We start from the raw sequence: 25,330 nt of genomic DNA, 5'->3' as shown, positions 1-25,330 counted from the left end.
AAAATCTCACATAAGGTAAGATTGATTATGGCACTTTGTTTAGGACATGTTCCCCTAAAGACTGTAATGGCAGAGTGGAGTAATAACCATTTAAAGTTCCCCCTCTGTGACCTCTGTCTAATACATATGCAAGCTATGTTCCATGTGTTACACCGATCCACTTTAAGGGTAGTCTGTTTAAGGTACGTAAATCCAATTGTGAACAGATTTAATGTAGACACACATCAAGTTTTGATATATTTGTTTAGAAATCCACCAAATGAACAAATCTGTTTTAAGGTGTATACGTTTTTAAAATGTTTTTTACCAGTATTTTAAATATTTGGAATTTCCTGCCTCCCTGTCCTGGTCCCAGTCTGTCTGCAGTCACAATAGGCTAGTGTGAAGTTCTTTATGTGTGAGCTGAGACAGTGTCTTGTAAATGCAAGTAGGGCATTTCGCAGCTCAACCCCACCATCTTGTCTTGGATGGCTCATCCTGACAACACCCAGGTCCTCTATTGTGTAGTCAGCTGCCAAATACACCTAAAAATGTAACCCAAGAAACAGGCTGCAGAGACCAAATGGTTAGGACAGGAATGGGCCAACTTTCAAAAAGTGGTAGTTTTATAATTGTGACTTAAAATCCAAACTAAAGATGGCTATAAATTACAATTACTCAGACACCAAACATGACATTCCTACCTGCTCGCAATCAAACATTATCACTTACTAAAGATACTGAGGTAACCCAATCTTACCCTAAGGGAGAGGTAGTTCCCACAGTAGTAAGCAATTAATTAGTTGTTTACTACCAGAACATGTGAAACTTAAAAGTAAATGTCCAACCTTTTAAACACACTGCATCCTGCCCTATGGGCTGTTTAGAGCCTTCTCCAAGGGTGAGTTATATTAATTAAATAGAGAGTTTTAGGCTTGACAAAAGGTTTATTTTGCCAAGTCGAATTGGCAGTTTATAATTGCACACACAGTCTATAATTGTGGGCCTGAGGCACATTTGAAGGGCTACTTAAGTGGGTGGCACAATACGTGCCCCAGGTCCACTAGCGGTACAAATGGGGGTGGTAATGGATGGAGCATCTGAACCAAATAAACACTCACACCCAGTCAAAAGATCTGGGTTTATTCCATCACCGTTATTTAGCCCACTCTGCCACCCCAGTTCAAACATGGCTATATGCAAATCAGTCTGACCCTTTGCCTCATGGGAACAGTCGAGCCCGAACTGCCAAGCCATGCCTTCCCTGGACCGGAAACAAGCTTCCGAGGACCGGTTTCTGGCATTCCAGCCGTCTTCAGCCCAGCTTGCTTGAATCCAGTGGCAAAGTGAGCAAGGGATTCACGTCTGAGCATACCCTGCCACACTTAGGGCGGCCAAAAGCGGTACAAAAGGGGGTGGTAATGGACGGAGCATCTGAACCAGACAAACACTCACACCCAGCCAAAAGATCTGGGTTTATTCCATCACCGTTCTTTAGCCCACTCTGCCACCCCAGTTCAGACATGGCTATATGCAAATCAGTCTGACCCTGTGCATCATGGGAACAGTCCAGCCCGAACTGCCAAGCCATGCCTTCCCTGGACCGGAAACAAGCTTCAGAGGACCGGTTTCTGGCATTCCAGCCGTCTTCAGCCCGGCTTTCTTGAATCCAGTGGCAAAGTGAGCAAGGGACTCACGTCTGAGCATACCCTGCCACACTTATGGCGGCCAAAAGCAGTACAAAAGGGGGTGGAATTGGACGGAGCATCTGAACCAATCAAACACTCACACTCAGTCAAAATATCTGGGTTTATTCCATCACCGTTCTTTAGCCCACTCTGCCACCCCAGTTCAGACATGGCTATATGCAAATCAGTCTGACCCTGTGCCTCATGGGAACAGTCCAACCCGAACAGCCAAGCCATGCCTTCCCTGGATCGGAAACAAGCTTCCGAGGACTGGTTTCTGGCATTATAGCCATGTCAGAACTGGGGTGGCGGAGTGGGCTAAAGAACGGTGATGGATTAAACCCAGATCTTTTGACTGGGTGTGAGTGTTTGATTGGTTCAGATGCTCCGTCCATTACCACCCCCTTTTGTACTGCCAGGTCCACTAGCAGCATTTAATTTACAGACCCTGGGTACCTGTAATACCATTTCATTAGGGACATATAAGTAAATTAAATGTGCCATTAAGGGGCAAACCAATGTTATCATATTTAAAGTAGTAAGTTAAAGCACTTTAGCTCAGGTTAGCAGAGGTAACATGCAGAGAGTGGATTCAGAAAACAGGAGAAGTAAATCAAAACATTTGGGGGTGACTCTGCAGAAAGGGGAAGTTCTAATATGACCCCCTTTCAACCTAACGCCAGCATAAACTAATCAATGAATTGATTGACTTCCCTGCTCAGGCGATAGAACATAGACAATGACGGTCTACTGCAGAGGCACTTGTCAGTTCTACACCCCTCCGAACTCAGTTTTATCCCTTAGTTAACACTCTCCTGAGCCACTAGACTGACCCGTGGGAAACCCTTCTTCTCATCTGTGGGCTCCATCTGTGAAGAACATAACCTAACCATAACTTGCTCACAGACGCATTCCAGTACGGAAATAGTACCACTATAGCAAACAAAGTGATGTTGCCCATTCCATCCCTTGGATCAGACTTCTGACCTCAATCCAAGGGAAACCTTCCCATAGGGGCTGCAAACAGCAGAGATCACAGCTGTTAGTGTCAAGAGCTAGGCCCCTAGTCCATCCAGTTTTTCTAACCTCTTAAGTTTCTCAGAGTGGGGGTTATTAGAAATGGGGTCTCTAGTTGGCCGAGGTATGCACCCTGTCCAAGTAGGGCCCACCACTCTAGTCGGGGTAAGTCAGATACACAACCTAAATGAATCTGTGCTCACCCTCTGGTATCTTGACACAAACTGTCAGGCTTAACTTAAGAGGAAATGTGTAGAGTGTTTACGCACACTTCAATAAAAACACCACAAAAGGCTATACACCAGCTTAGGAACACAGTGAATATCTGATTAAAATAAGACCAAAAATATCTGATTAAAATAAGACCAAAACGACAAAAATCCAATAAGTAGAAGCTGAGATATGAATTTCTAAAGATTTGATGTGAAAATAGTGCTTAGAAGTCACTAGCAGTCAAAAGGTTACTTGTGGGCGTGAGGGACCGGTGCTAATCCAAAGTTCAGGCCGACTGTGATCGTCGGCAGGCAAGCTACAGGGCCCTGATAGGTCTTGCTAACAAAGTACCTTGAACTGAGCTTTTGTCGACGTCAGAGACTCAAGGCAAGTAGTCCAGGAGGTGTATTTGGAATCTGTGGATGGAGGCGAAAGTTGCCACTTCGATGTCGAACCCTTTTATCGAGCTGTCCATTATCAATTGGCTTTGGCAGTCGAATCGCAGTTGTTGAGCTGCGCTAGCGCTGCATCAGCATTGAAGGGCAATGCTTCACACCAGGTGGCACAATCACTGCTATGTCGAGGATTAAAAGAGCTGCAAAACCCACTTTGGAGGCCCAGGACTGGAGGGACACCTCAGGCAAGAGTAGGACTCATCAGTGGCCGAGTCCAGCAGCACCAGGAGAGTAGCAAGAAGTGTTTTGGGTCCCTGAGACTTCAGAAGAAAAGGAGGCAAGTCAGCAAACCCTTGGAGAAACTTAGATTCAAGGTTGTGAAGAGCAAGTCAAGTCCCTAATACTCCCAGGCAAGAAGCATCAGGCCAACACAGCAGTGCAAGTTGCAAGGTGGCAGTCAAACCTGTAACACAGCACTAAGCAGGTACTAGGCCAACACAGCAAAGCAAGTCGCAAAGTGGCAATCCCTCCTATAGCACAGCAGCTTTTCTTCCAGGCAGAATGTCCTTGGTTCCAGTAGAGTTCTCATTTGGTGGTGTCAGGTGTCAAGTACATATACTCAAACGTGTCATTGAAGTGGGGGAGACGTCTAAGTGGCACTTGAAGATCACAAGGTCACTCCCTTTCCTGCCCTGGCTCCAGGCACACTACAGGGGGTATGCAGCTCTTTGTGTGGGGACAGGTACAGCCCTTTGTAGGTGCAAGTGTCAGTTCCTTCCTCCCAATCTACCTCAGGAAGGCCCATCAGCCTGGTGATGGCCCAACAGAATGCAAAGGTTACACTCCAGATCCCTTTGTGTGCCTGTTTAGAGGGTATGCACAAAGCCCAGCAGTCGCACTAACCCCAGACATGTATTTCGAGACAGGCAGAGGGACAGGTTGGATAAGGTAAGAACATGGCAACTTTTCTAAACGTGGCATTTTCAGACCTGCAATTTAAAAACCAACTTTACTGAAAGATGTGTTTTTAAATTGTGAGTCTAGAAACACCAAACTCTAATTTTCTATCTGCTCCCAATGGGAAGTTACACTTAAAATATATTTGAAGGCAATCCCCATGCTAACCTATTGGAGAAGTAGGCCTTGCAGTAGTGAAAAACACATCTAGTGTTTTTTTCACTACCAGGACATGTAAAACTCAAACGCACATGTCCTACCTGTTAAATACATTGCACCCTGCCAATGGGGCTACCTAGGGCCTGCCTTGGGGGTGATGTATGTGTAATTAAAAGGAAGATTTGGACCTGGCAATTAGGTTAACTTGCCAGATTGAATTGTGGTTAAAAACTGCACCCACTGGCTCTGTAATGGAAGGTCTGAGCCATGTTTAAAGGATTACTGAGTAGAGGGCACAGTGCTTCAGCCTCACTAGTAGTATTTCTTTCACAGGCTCTGGGCACATATAGTGCACTTTATTAAGCAAATTAAATATGCCTATTGTGGATAGGCCAATGTCACTATGTTTTAAGTACTGAGCACATGCACTTTAACACTGCTGAGCAGAGGTTAAAGGCCCAGAATCCTAAAACCAGCAGAAATGAAGTCAGCAAAACAGGAGGTCAGGAGGCAACAAGCCAGGGGACACCACACCAGGGATGCTGGGTCCAACAGGAGTCTGTACCCTGAAGCAAGCAAGGGTCAGGTGTGATCCTTACCTGCTGCTGCCTTTCCATCTGGGCCCCTGTACTCTCTGCTAGGGATTGGTCCCCCAGAAACCATGAGGGGCCCGTGTGTTTTTATTTCCGCCCGTGGAATTGGCAGATTGTTGGCCACTCCGCGCTACTCTTCAACACAGAGTTCCGGCTAACTATGCCACTTGTTACATTGTGGACATTTTCTCCCATGAGGCTCAAGGAAATGTGAGCTGGTGAGTGGGATTTGGCATCCCTTACCCCGATCATCTAAAGAGGACAGTCACAGGTGGTCGCAAGCAGTTGCGGTCAGAGGGCTGAGGCTCGAGTAGATTTTCTGTCACTCAAGTAGATTTTCAACTCAAGCGGCAGAAAAATCAACTTGAATGCCCTCATGCTCCTACGCAACGCATGGTGCCGTTCTTGCCAATTTATCAGCCATGTGTGCTCTACTGGTGCTAATTTGCAGTACGAGCAGCAGGAGCTGTATATTTTTCGCCCATTGGCGGAGCACCACGAAATCTCACAGAGGTTTTATATAACTCAGCAGAATTCTGTGGCGTGAAACTCCCTGAGTTCCACCCACCTCTACAAAGCAATGGGGTTGGAAATGGGGCACCCTGGACCATCGCCCACCAGAACCTACTCCCTCTTTCTCAGAAGGGACATGGAAACCATTTCCCTCACCTTATTTTGGGACTCGTGTGTGTGTTTCCTTGGACCTCCCCCTCACTCTGTTGGGGGAACCTGAACCACCTTTCTTGGGGTCTACCCAGGTACCTTCTTAGCCACTCTGGTACTAATCCAGAGGTCTGCCTCCTTGGCAAGCTCCCTGGGGTCAGTGAGCTTCCTGTCAACCAGGTGTTATCACCCACCACATAGCTTGGTACCAGGTCTTTAGGAATGTGAACTCTATTGGCCCATTAGACACTGCAGTTTCACTGCTGCCATTGTGCTGGACCAAGTGATTAGCTTGACTTAGAGATCCAGCTTTGTGACTCACTTCATGAGCCAACAAGCTTGATTTTCTGCCAAAGCTCTCTCAGCCTTCATTTCCTCTTCCAGCTTCTCCTCCATGGCCATTTTCCTTTCCTCAAGGGCCCTCTTGGCAGCAGCATCCTCTTTGGATGCCTCCTATTTTCATTTAGTTGCCTGCAACTTGAGCTCCCTTTCAGCTTTCCTGTCTGCCAGTTCATCTGGGGACAGAGTGTGTTTTGAAATTTTGCTGTGGGCCACAGATCTGGCAGGGTCTCCCCTATTCCCTGGGACAACAAATCGTGGTTTCAGTTCCTTTCTTCCCTCTCCTACTCCTGCTCCTTCTCAAGGCCCACCTCCTCTGTAGCCTGTAGTTGGTGGGACTCCCACTAGCCCTTAAGATTATTCTTGATCTCCTGCTTCTTTGACCTCCTCCTTGGTGGAAGTCTCCTCTCAATGCATAGTCGTCTGAGCTTAGCCACAGTGTAGCTCTCCACGTCATTGAGCTCAAACTCTGTGCATGCAGGTAAGGCCACAGTTGCAAAAAATCAGGTGGAATAGCAGTGAATTTGGAAAAATCAAAGGAGATCAATCAAGAAGGACATAACAAGTTAGAATCTAGTATGAACATATTTGTAGTCATTTTTTTTTTTTTACATAAATCATTATATGGCACTGAACAAACACAAGTACTGAATCCCAAGCACTGAGAACGAATGTGAGAAATTGGGCTGTTGCTTGAGGAGGGACTGAGCCCTTCTCAAGTAACAGACACAATCATTGTCAGGGTGAACCACAAAAAGTCGCTAAATTAACCTGTGCTTAACCCTCTGCTAGCTTTGCACAAAAGCAGCCAGGCTTAACTTAGAGGCACTATATAAAGTATTTATGCAGCACACAGTGAAAACACCAAACAAGAAAAGTCCCACACCAATTTAGCAAAATAAAATACATCTTAATACATTATTCAACACCAAAACAATACAAATCCAATCAGTAGGACCAGAGATATGCAATTTCTAAGTTGCATGGTAAGTATACCACTTAAACAGAAAGCGCCAACTGTGGTTACCTGGATGCTTTGGACCGGACAAAGTGACAAGTTTAGACCTATAGTGATGGCGTGCAGGCTGAATACAGGGATCAGAGTAGTTCCACTCGGAATGGCACCTGACATCTGTTGTATATTTGTACTTCATTCAATATGGCTACTTGGTGTCAGTAGTCCTTTCTTAGTGTTTCTATCTTCCCAATCTCCCATAGTACCTAAGAGTGTTCTATCTTGTATGAAAAGGTTCCAGCCTGGGCAGTTGATGGTCTGGTCAGCTGTGAGGTTTACTGCTCTGCTTTGTATCTTAATAAATCTATCTTAATAAATTGAAGACGTGTCCTGCTGCCGACCTAATCTACTTACAACAATGTCTTTGATGTGGAGCATTGCATCACTCTGTGTCAATTCTGTTGATATGTGGCGAGGGCTGCGATAAAAGGTCCTGTGCTGCACTATATTGGTTCTGATGAGGCTGTTGATCTGGAGCAGCTAGGTGCTGGGATGTGAGCTCCTGCATCACGCTGCATTGAGTTACATTGCTCTGCATTGGTTTTGAGGGAACCCACAGTTGGGCCGTGAAGAGCAGGCCAGCTGATGCCAGCCAGTAGTGTAGGCCCTGGTGGGGTACCTCTTGGGGATCAGGACTCACTCCATCAGAGGCTACAAGCATGGCACAGGTATGTCCAGTTGAGTCTGGGCAACTTAGCAGATGCAGATCAGGTGTCTGGAGCCTATTATGTCCCTGTAGCTCAGGACAAGAGGCCAGTCAGCTAGCCTTTGAGTCACTTTGGTGGTTCAAGAAGCAGATCTTGCCTTCTTTCCTCAGGCAGCAGAGCAACAGCAGGGCAGTCCTTATGAAAGGAAGGCAGTCCTGGCAGCAGAACAGTCCTTTTTCAGAAAACAGGATGGGTGAAGGCAAAAGTTTGGGTGTAACCCTGTAGAGTGGTCAAAGTCTAGCAAATGGCAAATAATATAATGCATAATCGGCTACTTTGATTGTTTTCTTCCCCACCTGAATATATTTGATGTTCTCTTTCTTCCATAGGGAGCAAAGCAGGGGATTCAGTGACAAAAAAATAAATAAAGGGGCAAAGGACATCTTTGTTAATTAACGATGTAAAATACATTGGTTTAGATTGCTTGTTTTGGTTTTTAATATACTGCTTGGACTTTGGTAATAACATTAATTTCAAGGTTTGCTTTCGCCATCACCAACCATGAGCATTGGCATGAAACTTTGCCAGACGCTATTTTAGTGTCTAACATGGCAGTCACTGATGATGAGTTTGATACACCTGAAAGATGTGTAATGTGGTATATATTTCTAGGGTTTCACTAGAGATTTTTTTAGGAATCCTGTTTGAGATAGATGGACAAAAGGGACAATAATATTTGCGAGCTAATTTTGTTACAACTTGATGTACATCATAACACATTTACGTAATATAGCAATTCTGTCCCCAAGGAACAATTAACACATAGTAATTGATGGTTAATTCGAAAATTGGACAATTTAGGGTGATCGGAGGATTAGCTAAGTAAAAGATATAACGGAAGAGGATTCCTTTTGGTCCTTCTTCAATTTCAAGCAAAAGTTGACCCATCTAGCATGGATTTCTTTACCTTCTTTAAAATTGAAACCTCTATCTAGGAACTAAATCTTACTTATGAGTTACCAGATATTATAAGCTCATAAGGCAAATGTAATCTAACCTCAGTAATATATATATATATATACACATTGGCAAAATCTAGACATTCATTTTGAAAAACCTAAAATGGGATTAGAATCCCATGATCAAAACCCATAAGTGATCCACAAAGAAGAGGACCTTTATGGAAATGTCTACAAATTAACTTTTGTAGGTAAATATCCTCATAAATTGTACTCCAAATACCCCTCTAAAACCTTTGGAGGTGCGTTTGGCTGAAACATAAGGGGACACAGCAGAAGAAATAATGACTTATTCAGCTCTTGATCCACTTAGTAAGGATATCTATATTGTGGCCATCATTTAACCTAGAAATTATTAGTCAGGTTGTAAGCTCTGAGATCAACATAAAACCCACTGTATCATTTGAGATTTTGCTTTCTGACCCTACGTTCAAATGCAGGTGAGTGATTTACTGCTGGCGGATCTGCTAATAGCAGGGATTTCCGAGACAGGCATATGTAATTGCAGGAATGGTAATGACTGTAAGTGCATGTATGGTGATCCTGGGTCTGTCATACCTACAGAAGCACCAGTCTCTATTACATCCTATTATGGTATAAGTGTGATGTTTATAGGCAAAAATATAAACCCCATGAAATGTAATGTTAATTTTCTGTGTGTTCTCTGTCCTACATTATTGAGAATGACCTTCACAAAAAAGGAAATGAGGAGGAATACCCTTCCCACCATCCTTCTGATCATGTTAACTTATTGGTTCAGCTATATCCTGTGGCATGCCCCGCTTCTTATTTTTCTTTTTTCTTTCTTTTTCAATCCTTGATTATCTTTTCTTTGGAGCTGTAAACCCTCATCAATGTTTTGCTCTTTCTTCTCAGCCATTGGTAAACGTACCTTACCACATGTATTCATGTCTGTACAGGTGTCAGATGTATGATGCACAGTACAAGTCTAGATTATTACAGTGAAGTTAATATGATAATTGTAGAGCAGATGTATAGTGCATCATTGTCAAATCAAGGAAGGACCAGTGGGAATTTGTGTAGATTTGAATTAGGCCGCATACAAAAATTACAGTATGAACACAATTTTCAGTGAGCAGCATGCCTATTTAAATTGAACACTTCTTTAGCCTTCTGGCCAATTAGCAGTGCTTCTGTGTACCTCAACCAGCAAATCACAACACCACTCCCACGCCCCTCCTCATGTCTGTAAATCAGAGGACTGGTGTAAATATAATAAGTACTGATGTCCTTGCTGCTGTCATTTGATTAGGATACTGATCTTAGGGCATATTACCAATCATATAAGAATGCTTTTCAAATCTACAGCAGGGTAGGCTATAAGGAGATACGATGCCAGTCAATCAGCTGGGTCTAGCCCTGAGTTGTGCAATAATGAGGAGGTGGTAAACTGGAAAAGGTGACCTGATTGTTCTAGTCAAGGGATCCAGATAGGTATGTCAGTTGCAGAGGGGGAGGGGGTAGAGTTAACTGGTGCAGTGCTTGACGTCGACAGAAGGGGGCACCTCTTTTGAAAGCCAAAGGGAACAAGATTGGCGAGAGATGTTTTGTAATTGTAATTGTATTTATATAACGCTCACTACCCCTGACGTGTAAAGGAAGTTATGCTCTGAATCGGATTGGATTATGTCCATGGGGGACATATAGGTCCTTGGCCTTGGTGTCAGGGTCTGCGCTTGCCTTTTAGTTTATGTTTTAATTCTACCTGAAGTTTATAGTTCCCAAAGTTAAGATTCTGTGTTTAGATTACAGTCCTATTTTGCCTTTACTTCTTTCATGAAAAGTTTGCAAAACTCAGGTTTTCACAATACAAATAAATAAATAGGTTGAAAATAAATGGAAAGAAAATAAGAGTAAAGGATATAACCGCTAATAATATGGTATTATTATACTGAATTCACATGCTGTGTAAATAGCGCAGAGTTTTATTTTTACTGCGGTACTCTTTCAATGGAATGAGTAACAGAAGTTTAACACAAGTGATAAATAACAAAAAAGGAAAACTACTGAGCCTTGCATTTCCTTTGGATTGTGTTCAGAGGAATATTAGATTTATTTTAGTCCATTTCATAAGGGTCAGGAAGAGGTGTTCCTAACTTTGTGTGACAAATGCTTTGCATATATTTAAAGTTGCATTTTCACTGTGTTGAAGCAGCTGCATCACCGAATTGTTCGTGATGCAATTTCCTTAGTTGCACATAATGTTTCTGAGACTAAAAACACTGATGTTTTAACTTTGATTTTCTTATTTGTGTTTTTTTTTTTACTAAAGATTGTTTGAGGCATTTTTCTGCTCCCTCTGTTCTTTTTGGAATAGGGAGGTTAAAAAATCGTCAGATAGGGGTAGGGTTGAAGAGGCTTTACGGTCTTCAATAAGCTTTAACTCCTCTTTACTCACTATCTTTATTTTTTACATTTTGCTATTTTAGTTCTTTTAACCACTTCGTTTGTTCTCTCTTTTTTTCAGAATGCTTGCCTTTATTTTTTAGCTTAGCACCAAAACCATACTTTTGAATTTTTGCTTCCAGCAGTTCCCATTACAAAACAAGGGCAATGTATCACTGGATCCATGCAGATTTCTTTCTTTTGGCAAAGTAAGATTACAGTATAGGAAAAATTGTATATTATTTTTTCTTACAGCAGGAATGTCCCAGGAACACTCATCGTTGTTGACCCCGATCATGTAGGGAATGGGGTGGAACTCCAGTTTTGCCAGAAGCTCTTCTGGGCCCTTCGGAAGAAATATGCCATCCACAACAGCAGGCACGTAGGGATATTTCTAGAAGTTAAAAATATACCTCATTTATTATTAGAATCATGTAGTACATTTCCATTAGGTTCTTGAAAAAAAATTAGATTTTATATCTGTATACACTATAGATAGTTATGTGAAAGAAATAAAAAAAAGTCTAAAATGTTTTAGACCTCATTGGCTATGCTACCACCACTAAGCAAAGTACAATTTTTCTAGAGGTGTATGTGGCTGCTTGAGCAGGTCCCGGATGTGGCTAATTGGCTCATTTACTGGTGGGTGGTAACAGGGTATCAAACATAAATTGGAAGATGCCTCAGATCCCACCTCTGTTGACTCCACTTTTAAAAACACCTTCCTAGCAGACCAGCCACTACACAACCAAGGCTTCATTGTGTCAGAAGGCAGGCTTTATTTAGTCCAGAGCTTCTGACACAGTTTTTTTCCTGCTAGGATCTACCACGCAGTGTGCTGCGGACTCATCAGGACAAAATGATCACAGTCCCTCACAAATTTCCTAGGATCAGCACAGCAGGGACATTGATTTGTAAAACAACTTGTGTTATTGATAATTTCTTCTAAAAAAACAAGCAAAAAAGTGTTGGCTGGTCCGTCAAGCGTTGCTGGTCTGATAGGCTAGCAAATGTTGAGCATATTCACCGAAAGCTCTCCTACTATGCTGGAAGAAGCATTTTCTGGGAAATATCCTTACCCGTAGGGTGGGATTCTCTATCTATAGCAGGCAAGTAGCAACTTGCTTGCCACAAAGCTAGCTGATGTGGGACCTTCACCGCCCGAGCAGCCAAGCATCTCACCGTCAGGCCAATAAATAGACCCCAAACAATTTAAACTAAACATCTAGTGAATTTAGTAACCATACTGTTAAAACATGGACCATGGCTGTAACCGAAATTCCAGAGGAAACAGAACGTGAGATCATGCACATTTTGACCTAAAGTACATCACAGAGTTGGCCCCTCTCCACAAGCATTAGCACACTCAAAGTCTTCTGTTTGTTGATGAGGGGCTACTGGAATGGCAAGGTCGCCACATGAAGATCACAGCTCTCAGAACATTGCTTTTAGTCTCTTCTGCCCTTCTGGTCTCTGAGACCTTGGATAGCAGAGGCTGTGCAAGGCCAACTAAAGGGTGGTACCCAAATTTGATGTCTATTATGGGACTGTATGATCAATGTCTTCTTTAGGCTAAAGGTTCAGGTGTCATCCACAATCTTTATGAACTATATGGTTTACAATTTGCTTTGTTTTCCAAATGGGGTCCACTCATTTAGTACACCCAGATTTTTTGCTTTTTTGATCACCAGATTTCAACATTTTTACTGTGGGTGAGTCTTACTACTGTGTCTCCCACTCAGTAATCACATGATAAATGAACAGTGCATGTCTACTAAAGGGGACTCTACAAGGTTAGGTGCTGACCTGGGATAGACCATATATTATTAGTGGGCACTCATAGGTAAGGTCAGTAGGCTTTACTGGTTTATCTGCAGTGTCACTGCATTATACACATGGGGGTAATCTACCTTAAAGTTCAGTTTTGGTTCCCTTAAACCTACAAAGTCACTTAAGTTATCAGAAGGGGACAAAACATTTACACCACGTTAACTGTACTAGTCCTTAGCACCTACATGTGCATAATATGGGTTGTCCAGAATTTTCATATTTCTCTGGCTCAGATCAGGATCAGATTCCAGGCCTTTTGTCAACTTTCTGGGCAAAGGTAATTAAACACTGCTCCCCAGCAGATGAAACAAAGACCTACCCACACAAAATGAATAATTTACAGTGTTTCCCTCAGCTCCTCGGGAGGAAGGGGTGGGGAAGAATATCTTCATCTGTTAATTAGCTATCAAACTGTACCAGTGTTGGGGCAGCCCAGAACCACTAAACAAAGGAGGAATCAAAATCCTCCAGAGCCAACACAGGAGGAGACTCCCCTTTGAAGTTTTGGTGGGAAAGTCCCTGGCTGTGACTTCAGTTAGGGGCAAAGCTGAGGCCCTAGAGGAAACGGGAAGAGAAACCTCTTTACTGTGCCATCTTGAAAGCTGATGTATGAAATTAGCAGAACCCGTTCTCTACAGAGTACACAGCTTTTGAAGCCAGGAGGCCTGCTGCAGATGCTCCAGGTGACTAGGTTTCACCACCAGAAACAAAATAAGCCCAAGATCTTTGAAAACTGCCCAATGGGTCAGAGATAGTTAACTTACCATGTAATATTATCACAATACCCACAAAGATGGTCCTTGGATTCACACTAATGAATCCTTGGCTCACTCCTGGTAGAGTGGCAAAGATCAGTCAGGCCTTGCTAGAGAATCATGTGTTTCAGAGTACCAACATGGATGATAAATATTTGACACAACCTCAAGAGAAATCCAAAACCAATTTATAAAAACATAGTGTAATTTTATCTTACTTTAAAAGCCAAAACAAACAGAATAGCATACATATAACCGAAATTATAGGTTGTTGCAGCAATATTGGATTGGATGGATTGGATGCGGATTTATAAAGCGCGTGGTTACCCTGGAGCATCCCAGCACTGCAGAACCCAGACTACTGAAAACAGAGGGTGGAATTAAAGGCCCTGAGGGAACAGAAAAGTTTTTAGGAGCCTTCGAAAACGAAGAAGGTTAGGTTCAGCTCGGAGCTTAAGCGGTAAAGAATTCCACAAGGTTGCTGCATTGATGGAAAACCGCCGTCCACCTGATCGCGCTTTTTTCGCTCTGTGGACTTTGGCTGAACACTCATGGTCTGAGCGAAGGGGCCTATTAGCTTTGTAGGGGAGCACTAAGTCCTTCAAAATTGGGGGACCCTTGCCTTGTAATGATTTGTGAGCAATACAGAGGGATTTAAACTTATCCTTTCGCGGACAGGCAGCCAGTGCAGCATTCTAAGGGCTGGTTTTGCTGATGACCTTACTTGAGTACCTGTTAGCAGCCTGGCTGCTGAATTCTGTATGTATTGTAGCTTATTGATAGTCGCTTCAGGAGCGCCCAGATATAAGGTGCTGCTGAAGTCCAACCTTGAAAGGATTAGTCACTGAATCAGAAGTTTCTTTGAGGGGGAGGGAAGAAGGGGGAGAACCTTACGAGCTGAACGAAGCAAGCCAAAACAGATGACAGCAGTTTTCTTAGCTTGAACTTTAAATGAGAGGTCCTGATCAATCCACACTCCCAAAATTTGATTTCACTTTTAGGAAGCGTGGGATCACCCATACAGGCCGGACAAATGGCATCAGGCAATGATGTCATCTTATGCCCCAAGAGCATTAGCTCGGTTTTCGAGCCATTAAGTTTGAGTGCGGACTTACTCATCCACGTATGTATTTCGGCAAGGCATGAATGAAGGGTTCCAGAACTTTGGTCCCGTTGGGTAAGTGAGACAACAAGTTGAGTGTCGTCAGCGTAGCTCACTATTTTTATCCCAAATGGAGTGACCACCTCCTCCAGTGAGGACATGTGCACGTTGAATAAGGTAGGGCTCAGTGAGGAGCCCTGCGGTACACCACACTGGAGGGGGATCAGACTTATATTATATCAGTGCAGAAAAATACATAGCCAAAATAACATTGCGGTCAATGGCAAAATCCACCAGTGACAATCGGTCACTTGCAGGATGAGTTACTTGGAACCCTTACAGGGTTAAGGTCAGGCAGGCCCCAGGAACAGGCCACAACAGTCAGATCAATTTTACCTAGCCTGATTGAGTCCAGGTCCAGAGTTGTTCTGGCTGTCCTTGGTGCTGAAATGGAGTTCTGTGTGGTGCTGTTTTACGGCTTATGCTGTTCTGCAAGAAACAAGATGCAAAAATACAACAGGTACCCAGCTACTAAGTTTGGATAATGGTTTCATGGCGTTCTTGTAGCTGCTGCATCAAGTGTGTTGGTTGGTTACCCGACTGGTGACCAGCAAGCCTTGGCAGCGGTAAGCACAGAGAAAAGCTTCTGGAACTTCCCAGGGTCCGGGGAGTAATGTAGCGGGCTAAAACTTCATGACAGGAGTGACTAAAACTCCCACATTGCACTGGACCAACTGGTTTTGAGCAATCCCTTAGTGGGCCGATGGCTCCGGTGAGTGTTTTTACCTGTACTTTGCAGGGGAATGGTGTAGCCCTAGTCCAGGTGAGACTAAGGGTGCTTCTGACTTATACAGGGCTCAATCTCTTCAGTAGTGTCGAGTTTTAGCCAAGGGCGAGGGTCATTCATTCAGTTACAAGGCTGTTGCTTAAGGGACAAAGAAACATTATTTTGTTTTGTGCTGGTTGGCAAAGTCCTGTTGTCTGTGGTACGGATCTCCACTTCGTCCTTTGTTGAAGTAAGTTGTTTAGATCTAAGATACTAGTGTCAGGGGGTCCCTTTAATCCTGGATTTATGAGAGTTAGGGTTGCTGGAGCTAGTAGCTAATGGGTAGCTAGTCCCTGCACGATGTCCGTCCCTGAGGTGACCACATCTGGTGGTGCCGGTCAGCCTTTTCTAGCCAGAACCCACTATTTATGCCCTCCTAATGATGGCAGAATCCAATTTTAGGTGTACAGAGGCAATGTTCCCTCTCATTTTTTTACTCTGCGTGTGGCAGAGTAAGGTCTCTGTGCGTTGCAGCCAAGCCTATTTGCCCCAAAGAACCGGAACGAGCATGTAGACGAGGGCTTTAAGTGGGTTCACTGATAGAATATCAATGTTAAAAATATTGATGTTAAAAATATTGAAATAAAATATAGACTACAAAAATATTGACTCCCATACCAACACAGGTAAGTACAAACATATTGAATCAAAAATATCGATGTAAAATATAAAAAAATATGGAAATAAAATATATACTACAAAAATATTGACTCCCATACCAACACAGGTAAGTACAAACATATTGAATCAAAAATATCGATGTAAAAAATATTGAAATAAGATATAGACTACAAAAATATTGACTCTCATACCAACACAGGTAAGTACAAACATATTGAATCAAAAATATTGATGTGTTCAAAATATTGAAATAAAATATAGACTACAAAAAATATTGACTCCCATACGAACACAGGTAAGTACAAACATATTGAATCAAAAATATGGATATAAAAAATGTGAATGTAAAAATATGGATCTAAATACATCTATAACATATTATATACTAAATATATTAAATATGAATATTAATTTTAACAAAATAAATTACATTTAATATAAAGTTTTAGAAAATATAACAAATAAACTTAATTTAAAAGATAAACACACGAATAATAATTTATACATACATATATTTACTTAATTTATTTTTAAACTTTAAAACTTTAAAGTTATAGAAAATTAAAATATATATATAATTTAAAATATAGAAAAGCATTCTAGAATAAAAAATTAAACCATGAAAAAATATTTAAACTAAAATTGCCCAATACAATTAGTGCATTAGTAGGGATAGTGTTGCATAGTGGAGGGGAAAAAATCCTATTCCCACTCCAAAAAGTGCAACAGTAGGATAAGTGTTCGATAGCGGAGAGGTAAAAATTACAATTTCCACTCCAGTGAGTGCAACAGTAGGGAAAGTGTTGGATAGCGGAGGGGTACAAATTACTATTCCCACTCCACTGAGTGCAACAGTAGGATAAGTGTTGGATAGCGGAGAGGTAAAAATTACTATTTCCACTTCAGTGAGTGCAACAGGAGGGAAAGTGCTTGATAGGGGAGGGGTAAGAATTACTATTCCCACAGTGAATAGAACAGTAGGGAAAGTATTGGATAGTGGAGAGAATAAAATAACTATTGACACTTGAATACTTGAAAAAAAGAAATGATTAAAAATAAAAATAAAACATATTAATAATCAATATTTGTTTTTTTAAATTTAAAATATATAAAAGGAATACATATTTTAATATTAATTGCATATAAGAAAAACCTCCAAATATTATATCAAACAAAATAATAAATGAATTTACAGAAAAATAATTATTTTAAACTAGAAATTATTTATAAACAAAAAATGTATTAAAACATAAATGTTTTGCATTTAATTCCTCTCTCAATTCTGGTGTTAAGGTTGAAAGGTTTAGGGCCCCTAATAAATGCTTTATTTCTCCAATTTCGGGTTTACAATCTTCCTTCAAAATTCAGGAAGTAGAAGAAGTATTAAAAAACCTCAAGAGAGGCAAAGCAGCTGGTCCGAATGCTCTGCCAAACGAATTCTACACAAAATTAAGGGAGTCACTGGTTTCCCCTTTAACAACTCTGTGAATAAAATCTTCTTGGAAAAAGGTGACCTCCCAGAATCCTGGAACGAAGCCACAATCTCCATCCTTCTAAAACAAGGTAAAAGCCCAAACAAATGCGAATCATACCGCCCAATCTCTATCTTGAACTGTGATTACAAAATCTTTACACAGATTATGGCTAAGAGATTAGGGAAAATAGCAGGACTACTAATTAACAACAACCAATAGGGATTTATACCCGGAAGACAAATACAAGATCTAACACAAGAACTGTTTGGCGCCATAGACATAGCCATCAACGAGAATCTTCCTCTATCAATAATTACTATCGACGCAGCCAAAGAGTTTGATAGAGTTAACTGGGTATATCTGAATGAAGTACTGAAAAAATTCCATCTGGGGACAAATATCCTGAATATGGTGGCAAAAATGTATACTTCCCCTAGAGCACAAATCTTAATTAATGGCAACTTAACCACAAACATCCAGATAAAGAGAGGAACAAGGCAGGGATGCCCCCTCTCCCCTTTGCTTTTCAATTTTTATATTGAACCAATGGCAGAGTGTCTCAGAAAAGATCCATCAATATCCCCCTTCTCCTTCCAAGACTGGTCTAAGAAGATAGCCTTATATGCAGACGATTTGATGGTCTTCACAGATAACCTAAGTAGGTCCCTAACAACAATAGAAGAGACCTTGACCAGATTTGGAAGAATCTCCGGCTACCAAATTAATCAAACCAAGACGGAAACTATGAGCTGGAATGACAACTCTACTAGTCCCTATAATAAGGATAAAATCAGATATCTAGGTATCGACTTGGTCAAAGACTTGGACAAAGTAACACAAATCAATATCCAAATAATTGAAAAGGAAGTTAAGAAGCTATTGAAAGTGTGGGGAGGACTACCTCTGACTCTACTAGCAAATCCAATATAATAAAAATGCCAATTATACTGAAATTTACCTTTGCTTTTGGTGCCATTCCATTGGAATTCAAGAGAGAAACAATACAAAAAATCCAGGGTGAAATCTCAAGTTTTATCTGGTCTTCAAAAAACCCTAGAATCGCTTGGAATAAGCTAAGAAGGAAAAAAGACCAGGGGGGAATTGCTAGTCCCGACCTTTTTGAGGACTGCAGAGCATTCCAATTCAAATCAAGCAGGAAGTTGCTAAATGAAGATCACAGCTCTCAGAACATTGCTTTTAGTCTCTTCTGCCCTTCTGGTCTCTGAGACCTTGGATAGCAGAGGCTGTGCAAGGCCAACTAAAGGGTGGTACCCAAATTTGATGTCTATTATGGGACTGTATGATCAATGTCTTCTTTAGGCTAAAGGTTCAGGTGTCATCCACAATCTTTATAAACTATATGGTTTACAATTTGCTTTGTTTTCCAAATGGGGTCCACTCATTTAGTACACCCAGATTTTTTGCTTTTTTGATCACCAGATTTCAACATTTTTACTGTGGGTGAGTCTTACTACTGTGTCTCCCACTCAGTAATCACATGATAAATGAACAGTGCATGTCTACTAAAGGGGACTCTACAAGGTTAGATGCTGACCTGGGATAGACCATATATTATTAGTGGGCACTCATAGGTAAGGTCAGTAGGCTTTACTGGTTTATCTGCAGTGTCACTGTATTATACACATGGGGGTAATCTACCTTAAAGTTCAGTTTTGGTTCCCTTAAACCTACAAAGTCACTTAAGTTATCAGAAGGGGACAAAACATTTACACCACGTTAACTGTACTAGTCCTTAGCACCTACATGTGCATAATATGGGTTGTCCAGAATTTTCATATTTCTCTGGCTCAGATCAGGATCAGATTCCAGGCCTTTTGTCAACTTTCTGGGCAAAGGTAATTAAACACTGCTCCCCAGCAGATGAAACAAAGACCTACCCACACAAAATGAATAATTTACAGTGTTTCCCTCAGCTCCTCGGGAGGAAGGGGTGGGGAAGAATATCTTCATCTGTTAATTAGCTATCAAACTGTACCAGTGTTGGGGCAGCCCAGAACCACTAAACAAAGGAGGAATCAAAATCCTCCAGAGCCAACACAGGAGGAGACTCCCCTTTGAAGTTTTGGTGGGAAAGTCCCTGGCTGTGACTTCAGTTAGGGGCAAAGCTGAGGCCCTAGAGGAAACGGGAAGAGAAACCTCTTTACAGTGCCATCTTGAAAGCTGATGTATGAAATAAGCAGAACCCGTTCTCTACAGAGTACACAGCTTTTGACGCCAGGAGGCCTGCTGCAGATGCTCCAGGTGACTAGGTTTCACCACCAGAAACAAAATAAGCCCAAGATCTTTGAAAACTGCCCAATGGGTCAGAGATAGTTAACTTACCATGTAATATTATCACAATACCCACAAAGATGGTCCTTGGATTCACACTAATGAATCCTTGGCTCACTCCTGGTAGAGTGGCAAAGATCAGTCAGGCCTTGCTAGAGAATCATGTGTTTCAGAGTACCAACATGGATGATAAATATTTGACACAACCTCAAGAGAAATCCAAAACCAATTTATAAAAACATAGTGTAATTTTATCTTACTTTAAAAGCCAAAACAAACAGAATAGCATACATATAACCGAAATTATAGATTGTTGCAGCAATATTGGATTGGATGGATTGGATGCGGATTTATAAAGCGCGTGGTTACCCTGGAGCATCCCAGCACTGCAGAACCCAGACTACTGAAAACAGAGAGTGGAATTAAAGGCCCTGAGGGAACAGAAAAGTTTTTAGGAGCCTTCGAAAACGAAGAAGGTTAGGTTCAGCTCGGAGCTTAAGCGGTAAAGAATTCCACAAGGTTGCTGCATTGATGGAAAACCGCCGTCCACCTGATCGCGCTTTTTTCGCTCTGTGGACTTTGGCTGAACACTCATGGTCTGAGCGAAGGGGCCTATTAGCTTTGTAGGGGAGCACTAAGTCCTTCAAAATTGGGGGACCCTTGCCTTGTAATGATTTGTGAGCAATACAGAGGGATTTAAACTTATCCTTTCGCGGACAGGCAGCCAGTGCAGCATTCTAAGGGCTGGTTTTGCTGATGACCTTACTTGAGTACCTGTTAGCAGCCTGGCTGCTGAATTCTGTATGTATTGTAGCTTATTGATAGTCGCTTCAGGAGCGCCCAGATATAAGGTGCTGCTGAAGTCCAACCTTGAAAGGATTAGTCACTGAATCAGAAGTTTCTTTGAGGGGGAGGGAAGAAGGGGGAGAACCTTACGAGCTGAACGAAGCAAGCCAAAACAGATGACAGCAGTTTTCTTAGCTTGAACTTTAAATGAGAGGTCCTGATCAATCCACACTCCCAATATTTGATTTCACTTTTAGGAAGCGTGGGATCACCCATACAGGCCGGACAAATGGCATCAGGCAATGATGTCATCTTATGCCCCAAGAGCATTAGCTCGGTTTTCGAGCCATTAAGTTTGAGTGCGGACTTACTCATCCAGGTATGTATTTCGGCAAGGCATGAATGAAGGGTTCCAGAACTTTGGTCCCGTTGGGTAAGTGAGACAACAAGTTTTTTTTTTTTTTTTTTTTTTGCGTAAGACCTTTATTAACATAAAGTAGAATACACCGCATGAGCCCACAACCCTGAGGCCGGCTCGCTATTGCATCTTGTTAGATCAGTACAACCAAAAAGTGAATATGCAGAGTAATCTGTTAACGGTAAATAGAACCCACCGGTATTTTCCAGTCAGGGCACGCATTGTACAATCGACATGAGTCTTACATTTTGTGATTTTATCAACCAAACTCTAACTCCCCCAACTTAAGACCTGCCATTGCCTCCAGTTACATCCTATACAGTGAGCTAAGCAGTGTTACATAATTCTCTTTAAGTAGTCTACAGGGACCATGTCCACACGACATTCACTCATCTCACGGCGTCAACCGCACATCAACTAATCCTCCCCATTCTCCTGTAAGGAGTTCAAATAGTCCGTCAAAAAGCACCACACATCCTTGGGCCTAGATTTAGCAGGTAAGTCCTCTTCATACGTTTGTAGTTTATCCCTACAAGTAGACATGCTATGCATCCACATCTTCACAGTCGGTACCTTACGGCTGTGCCAACATTGTGCCACCTGTCTTTTGGCTAAGAGCAGTGCAATAGCACAGAATTTGCGCTTCAGCGCTCTGAATTGGGGTATAATACCGAGCAGACAGACCTGCGGTGTGCAGTGCACCTCGTCATCCAACATGCTCGACAACGCGGTTGTGACCTCTTCCCAGTAGGTCGCCACACGCTCGCACTTCCATGCCAAATGTACAAAGTCTGCCCCATCTCTGTTGCAGCGCTTACATTTGTCTTCCTCTTGAAGCCCGTATCTGCGCATTTTCACCGGTGTGTAATAGCTTTGGTGTATGAACTTGAAATGGATAATCCTCAGATTCCCGTTTGGTGTAAGTATCTGAGTCAGTGCGCATGAACTATACCATTCCACCTCTGTCAGTGGAGCCTCCAGTAGCGTATCCCACCTTTCCTTGGCTTTAAGTGTGTGACCTGCTATGTCCGACTGTGCAGCAGTGTAAAGTCTGGATACCAAATGAGACAGATCGCTCGTGGTGATCAGCATCTGTAATGGCGCTAGTGTTTCCGGCTCCTCTGGGAATGAAGGGTAATGTCCCTTCAATGCCCTAGTCAATCTGTAATATGAGAAGCGGAACATAAGAGTCTGATTTTGTATGTAATCTAGTTTATCAAGTTCTATGAATGTGCCCCCCTGAAATACGTCGCACATTTTGTCTATCCCTGCTCTGGACAGTAGTGACATCCCCACTTTCTCGCTGGTGACTGATAAGGCCTGATGGTGCAGTAATGGCATGTTCGGTGCATATAATGGGGTCTTGTGGGCCAATTGTCCTAGTTTATTCCATGCCTTGATCGTGGTGTCTACCGTGTTGATGTCTTTTGAATGAAGCGGGGGTCTAGTGTGTGACAATATCGCCGATAGTGGGACCGGATGGGCATCCCCTTCTTCAATGGCCACGTGTGTAACGTAGGGGACTTCGTGATACCAGTATGCGGCGTACTGAGCCTGGGCGCAGAGATAGTAGAGGAGAAAATCGGGAACCCCGAACCCACCCTTTGCCACCGGGAGCGTTAGGGTCTGTAGGTCAATGCGAGCCTGCTTACCCGCCCAGATCAAGGTTAGGACTAGTGATTTGATGCGCCGAAAGACCTCCCGTGTAGGTGTGATTGGGATGTTGTTGAAGAGATACAACAACTTAGGCAAGATGTTCATTTTGACGATCGCTATTCGATCAGCTATGGACAATGGCAAGTGTATCCAGCGATTGACCTTATCTTCCAGTTTGGCTATTACCACTCCGTAGTTCGCACGTATGACTTCGTCGGGGTCCCTGTGAAACATGACACCTAGATAGCGTATCGGGTCGTGCTGCCACTCTAGTGGATAATCTATTGCAAAGGAATCAGTAGAATCGGTGAGGGGTATTAGCGAGGATTTGGACCAGTTTATCGCCAACCCAGAATGACCCCCAAAGCGGATGTACTCCCTAAGGAGCGGGTTCAAATGTGTTTCTGGATCGCGAACATAAAGCAACATGTCGTCCGCATAGAGCGATATGTGCAGTGGTCTGGACACAAATTGCAACGCCGACTCCCTGTAATTTTGACGCACGATGCACGCCAGTGGTTCCAACGCTAGCGCGAAGAGCAGGGGTGACAGAGGGCAGCCTTGTCTCGTACCCCGACCAATGTCGAATGGTGCCGAAACGTACCCATTTATCCGGACCCTCGCACACGGTTTGGTATACAACAAGGAGATCCACTGAACAAATCTTTTAGGAAAACCCATCCTATTGAGGACTGTCAGCATGTAGCTCCATTCGATTGAATCAAACGCTTTGGCGGCGTCGAGTAGCACAGCCACTGCTTTAACCGAGGGTTTTAGATAGTGCGCCAGGGCAAACAGGGACCTCGTGTTATGTGAGGTGGATCTCGTGGGGACAAACCCTGCTTGGTCCGGGAGCACTAGGCGAGTCATCAGGGGGGACAATCTGACAGCTAGCAACTTTGCAAGTATTTTTGAGTCCACATTTATTAGGGATAGGGGCCTGTAGGAGTCACAGTAGTCCGGGTCTTTAGCCGGTTTGAGGAGTGCAATAATCATAGCTTCACGCAGAGTGGGGGGGAGCAGTGAACCTTCAAAGGAGGTGCCGTACATGTCCACCAAATATGGGGCTATGATATCGACAAATTTTTTGTAAAATTCGGACGTGTATCCATCCGGGCCCGGCGCCTTACCGTTTGGGAGCGATGCAATCACTTCAGTGACCTCCTCTACCGTGATCGGCCGAGCCAGATATTCTCGATGGGCATCTGACAGCCAGCCAATCGCCACATCATGGAGGTACTCGTAAGTTTCTTCCGCAGTAGCCGTTGGTTGAGATTGGTATAGTGTGCAGTAGGAGTCCGCAAAACATTTGACTATGTCCGCCGAATGTGTGTGAACTACACCCGCCTCAGATTTGACCCGCAGGATCGCCGAAGGCCCCCGCCCTTCACAAATTTTCTGCGCCAGTACCCGCCCTGGCCTGCCCCCTTCACCAAAAGCCCTGGCGGAGTGTTTGCGATCTAGATATTTGATTTCTGACGCTAGGAAGTCGGCATGTTCTGTGTGTAAGTCTCGTAGTTGGGACAATAGCTGTATGTCCCGTGTATTTTCATATTGCAGTTCCAAATCCCTCATCTGATTTTCGCAGCGGCGGATCTGGCTCCTAATGTCTTTGAGTACACCTATGGTGGTGCTAATGCAGACGCCCCTTATCGTGGGCTTAAAGGCTTCCCAGAGTAAACATGGGTCGTCCGTAGTGTGAGAGTTATTAGTGAAGTAATCCTTGATCGCCTTAGTCAGGGTATCAACATACACGGGGTCTGTGAGGGCCTGGGAGTTAAAACGCCAGTGAAAGGGGGGAGGTGTGTAGTGCGGAATGTCTAGTTGCAATACTACCGGATTGTGGTCCGATAATGTGCGTGGAAGCACCTTTACCGTACGAGCCCATAGTGCAATATCCCTGGATCCTAACCAATAGTCTAGTCTGGACCAACTATTGTGTGATGCTGTAATGTGAGTAGCGCCTGGATCGTCGGTATGTTGTAGTCTCCAGATATCTGCTAACGCTAAATCGCTCATCATGTGGTCTATCATAAGCCTCGCCTGCTTGTGTTGTTCCATTGATTGGGAAGATCGATCTAGCCCGTCCCGTAGTGTTACGTTCCAGTCCCCCCCACATAAAATGTGTGTGCCAGTGTTGTCTTGTAAGTGTCCCCAGATTTCCCGATAAAAGTCGGGAGCGTCGATGTTCGGGCCATATATGTTGAGGAGTGTAAGGTGTTGCCCCCTGATCTTGCCGGACACCAGCACGTATCTACCAGCTGGGTCGTGAGTCGCATGTCTCTCTTCGAAGTGTACCCCTTTCTTGACCAAGATGATCACCCCCCGGGAATAGGAGGAATATGAGGCTCTGTAGGACGATCCCGCCCATCTCGACCCCAATGTAGCGTGTGTATGCGGAGCCAAGTGCGTTTCCTGCAGGAATGCAATGTCAATATTCCACCTGGTGAGACTGGCAAACACTTGTCTAATTTTCTGT

At 43.2% G+C, this 25,330-nt stretch overlaps 1 protein-coding gene across 1 annotated transcript in view; it reads right to left on the bottom strand.

The window, feature by feature from the left end:
• Positions 1-25,330, bottom strand: part of LOC147663375 (cocaine esterase-like) — a 513,967-nt gene that overhangs the window by 157,360 nt on the left and 331,277 nt on the right. Inside the window, exon 9 of the mRNA XM_086950486.1 lies at positions 11,344-11,484. Within this exon, the coding sequence (XP_086806612.1) occupies positions 11,344-11,484 (141 nt within the window). The remainder of the gene's footprint in view (positions 1-11,343; positions 11,485-25,330) is intronic.

The sequence above is a fragment of the Lissotriton vulgaris genome, unplaced genomic scaffold (genome assembly GCF_964263255.1).
Source record: "Lissotriton vulgaris unplaced genomic scaffold, aLisVul1.2 SCAFFOLD_1049, whole genome shotgun sequence".
In the NCBI taxonomy this organism is placed as follows: domain Eukaryota; kingdom Metazoa; phylum Chordata; class Amphibia; order Caudata; family Salamandridae; genus Lissotriton; species Lissotriton vulgaris.
This window is presented reverse-complemented; position numbering and strand designations above follow the sequence as displayed.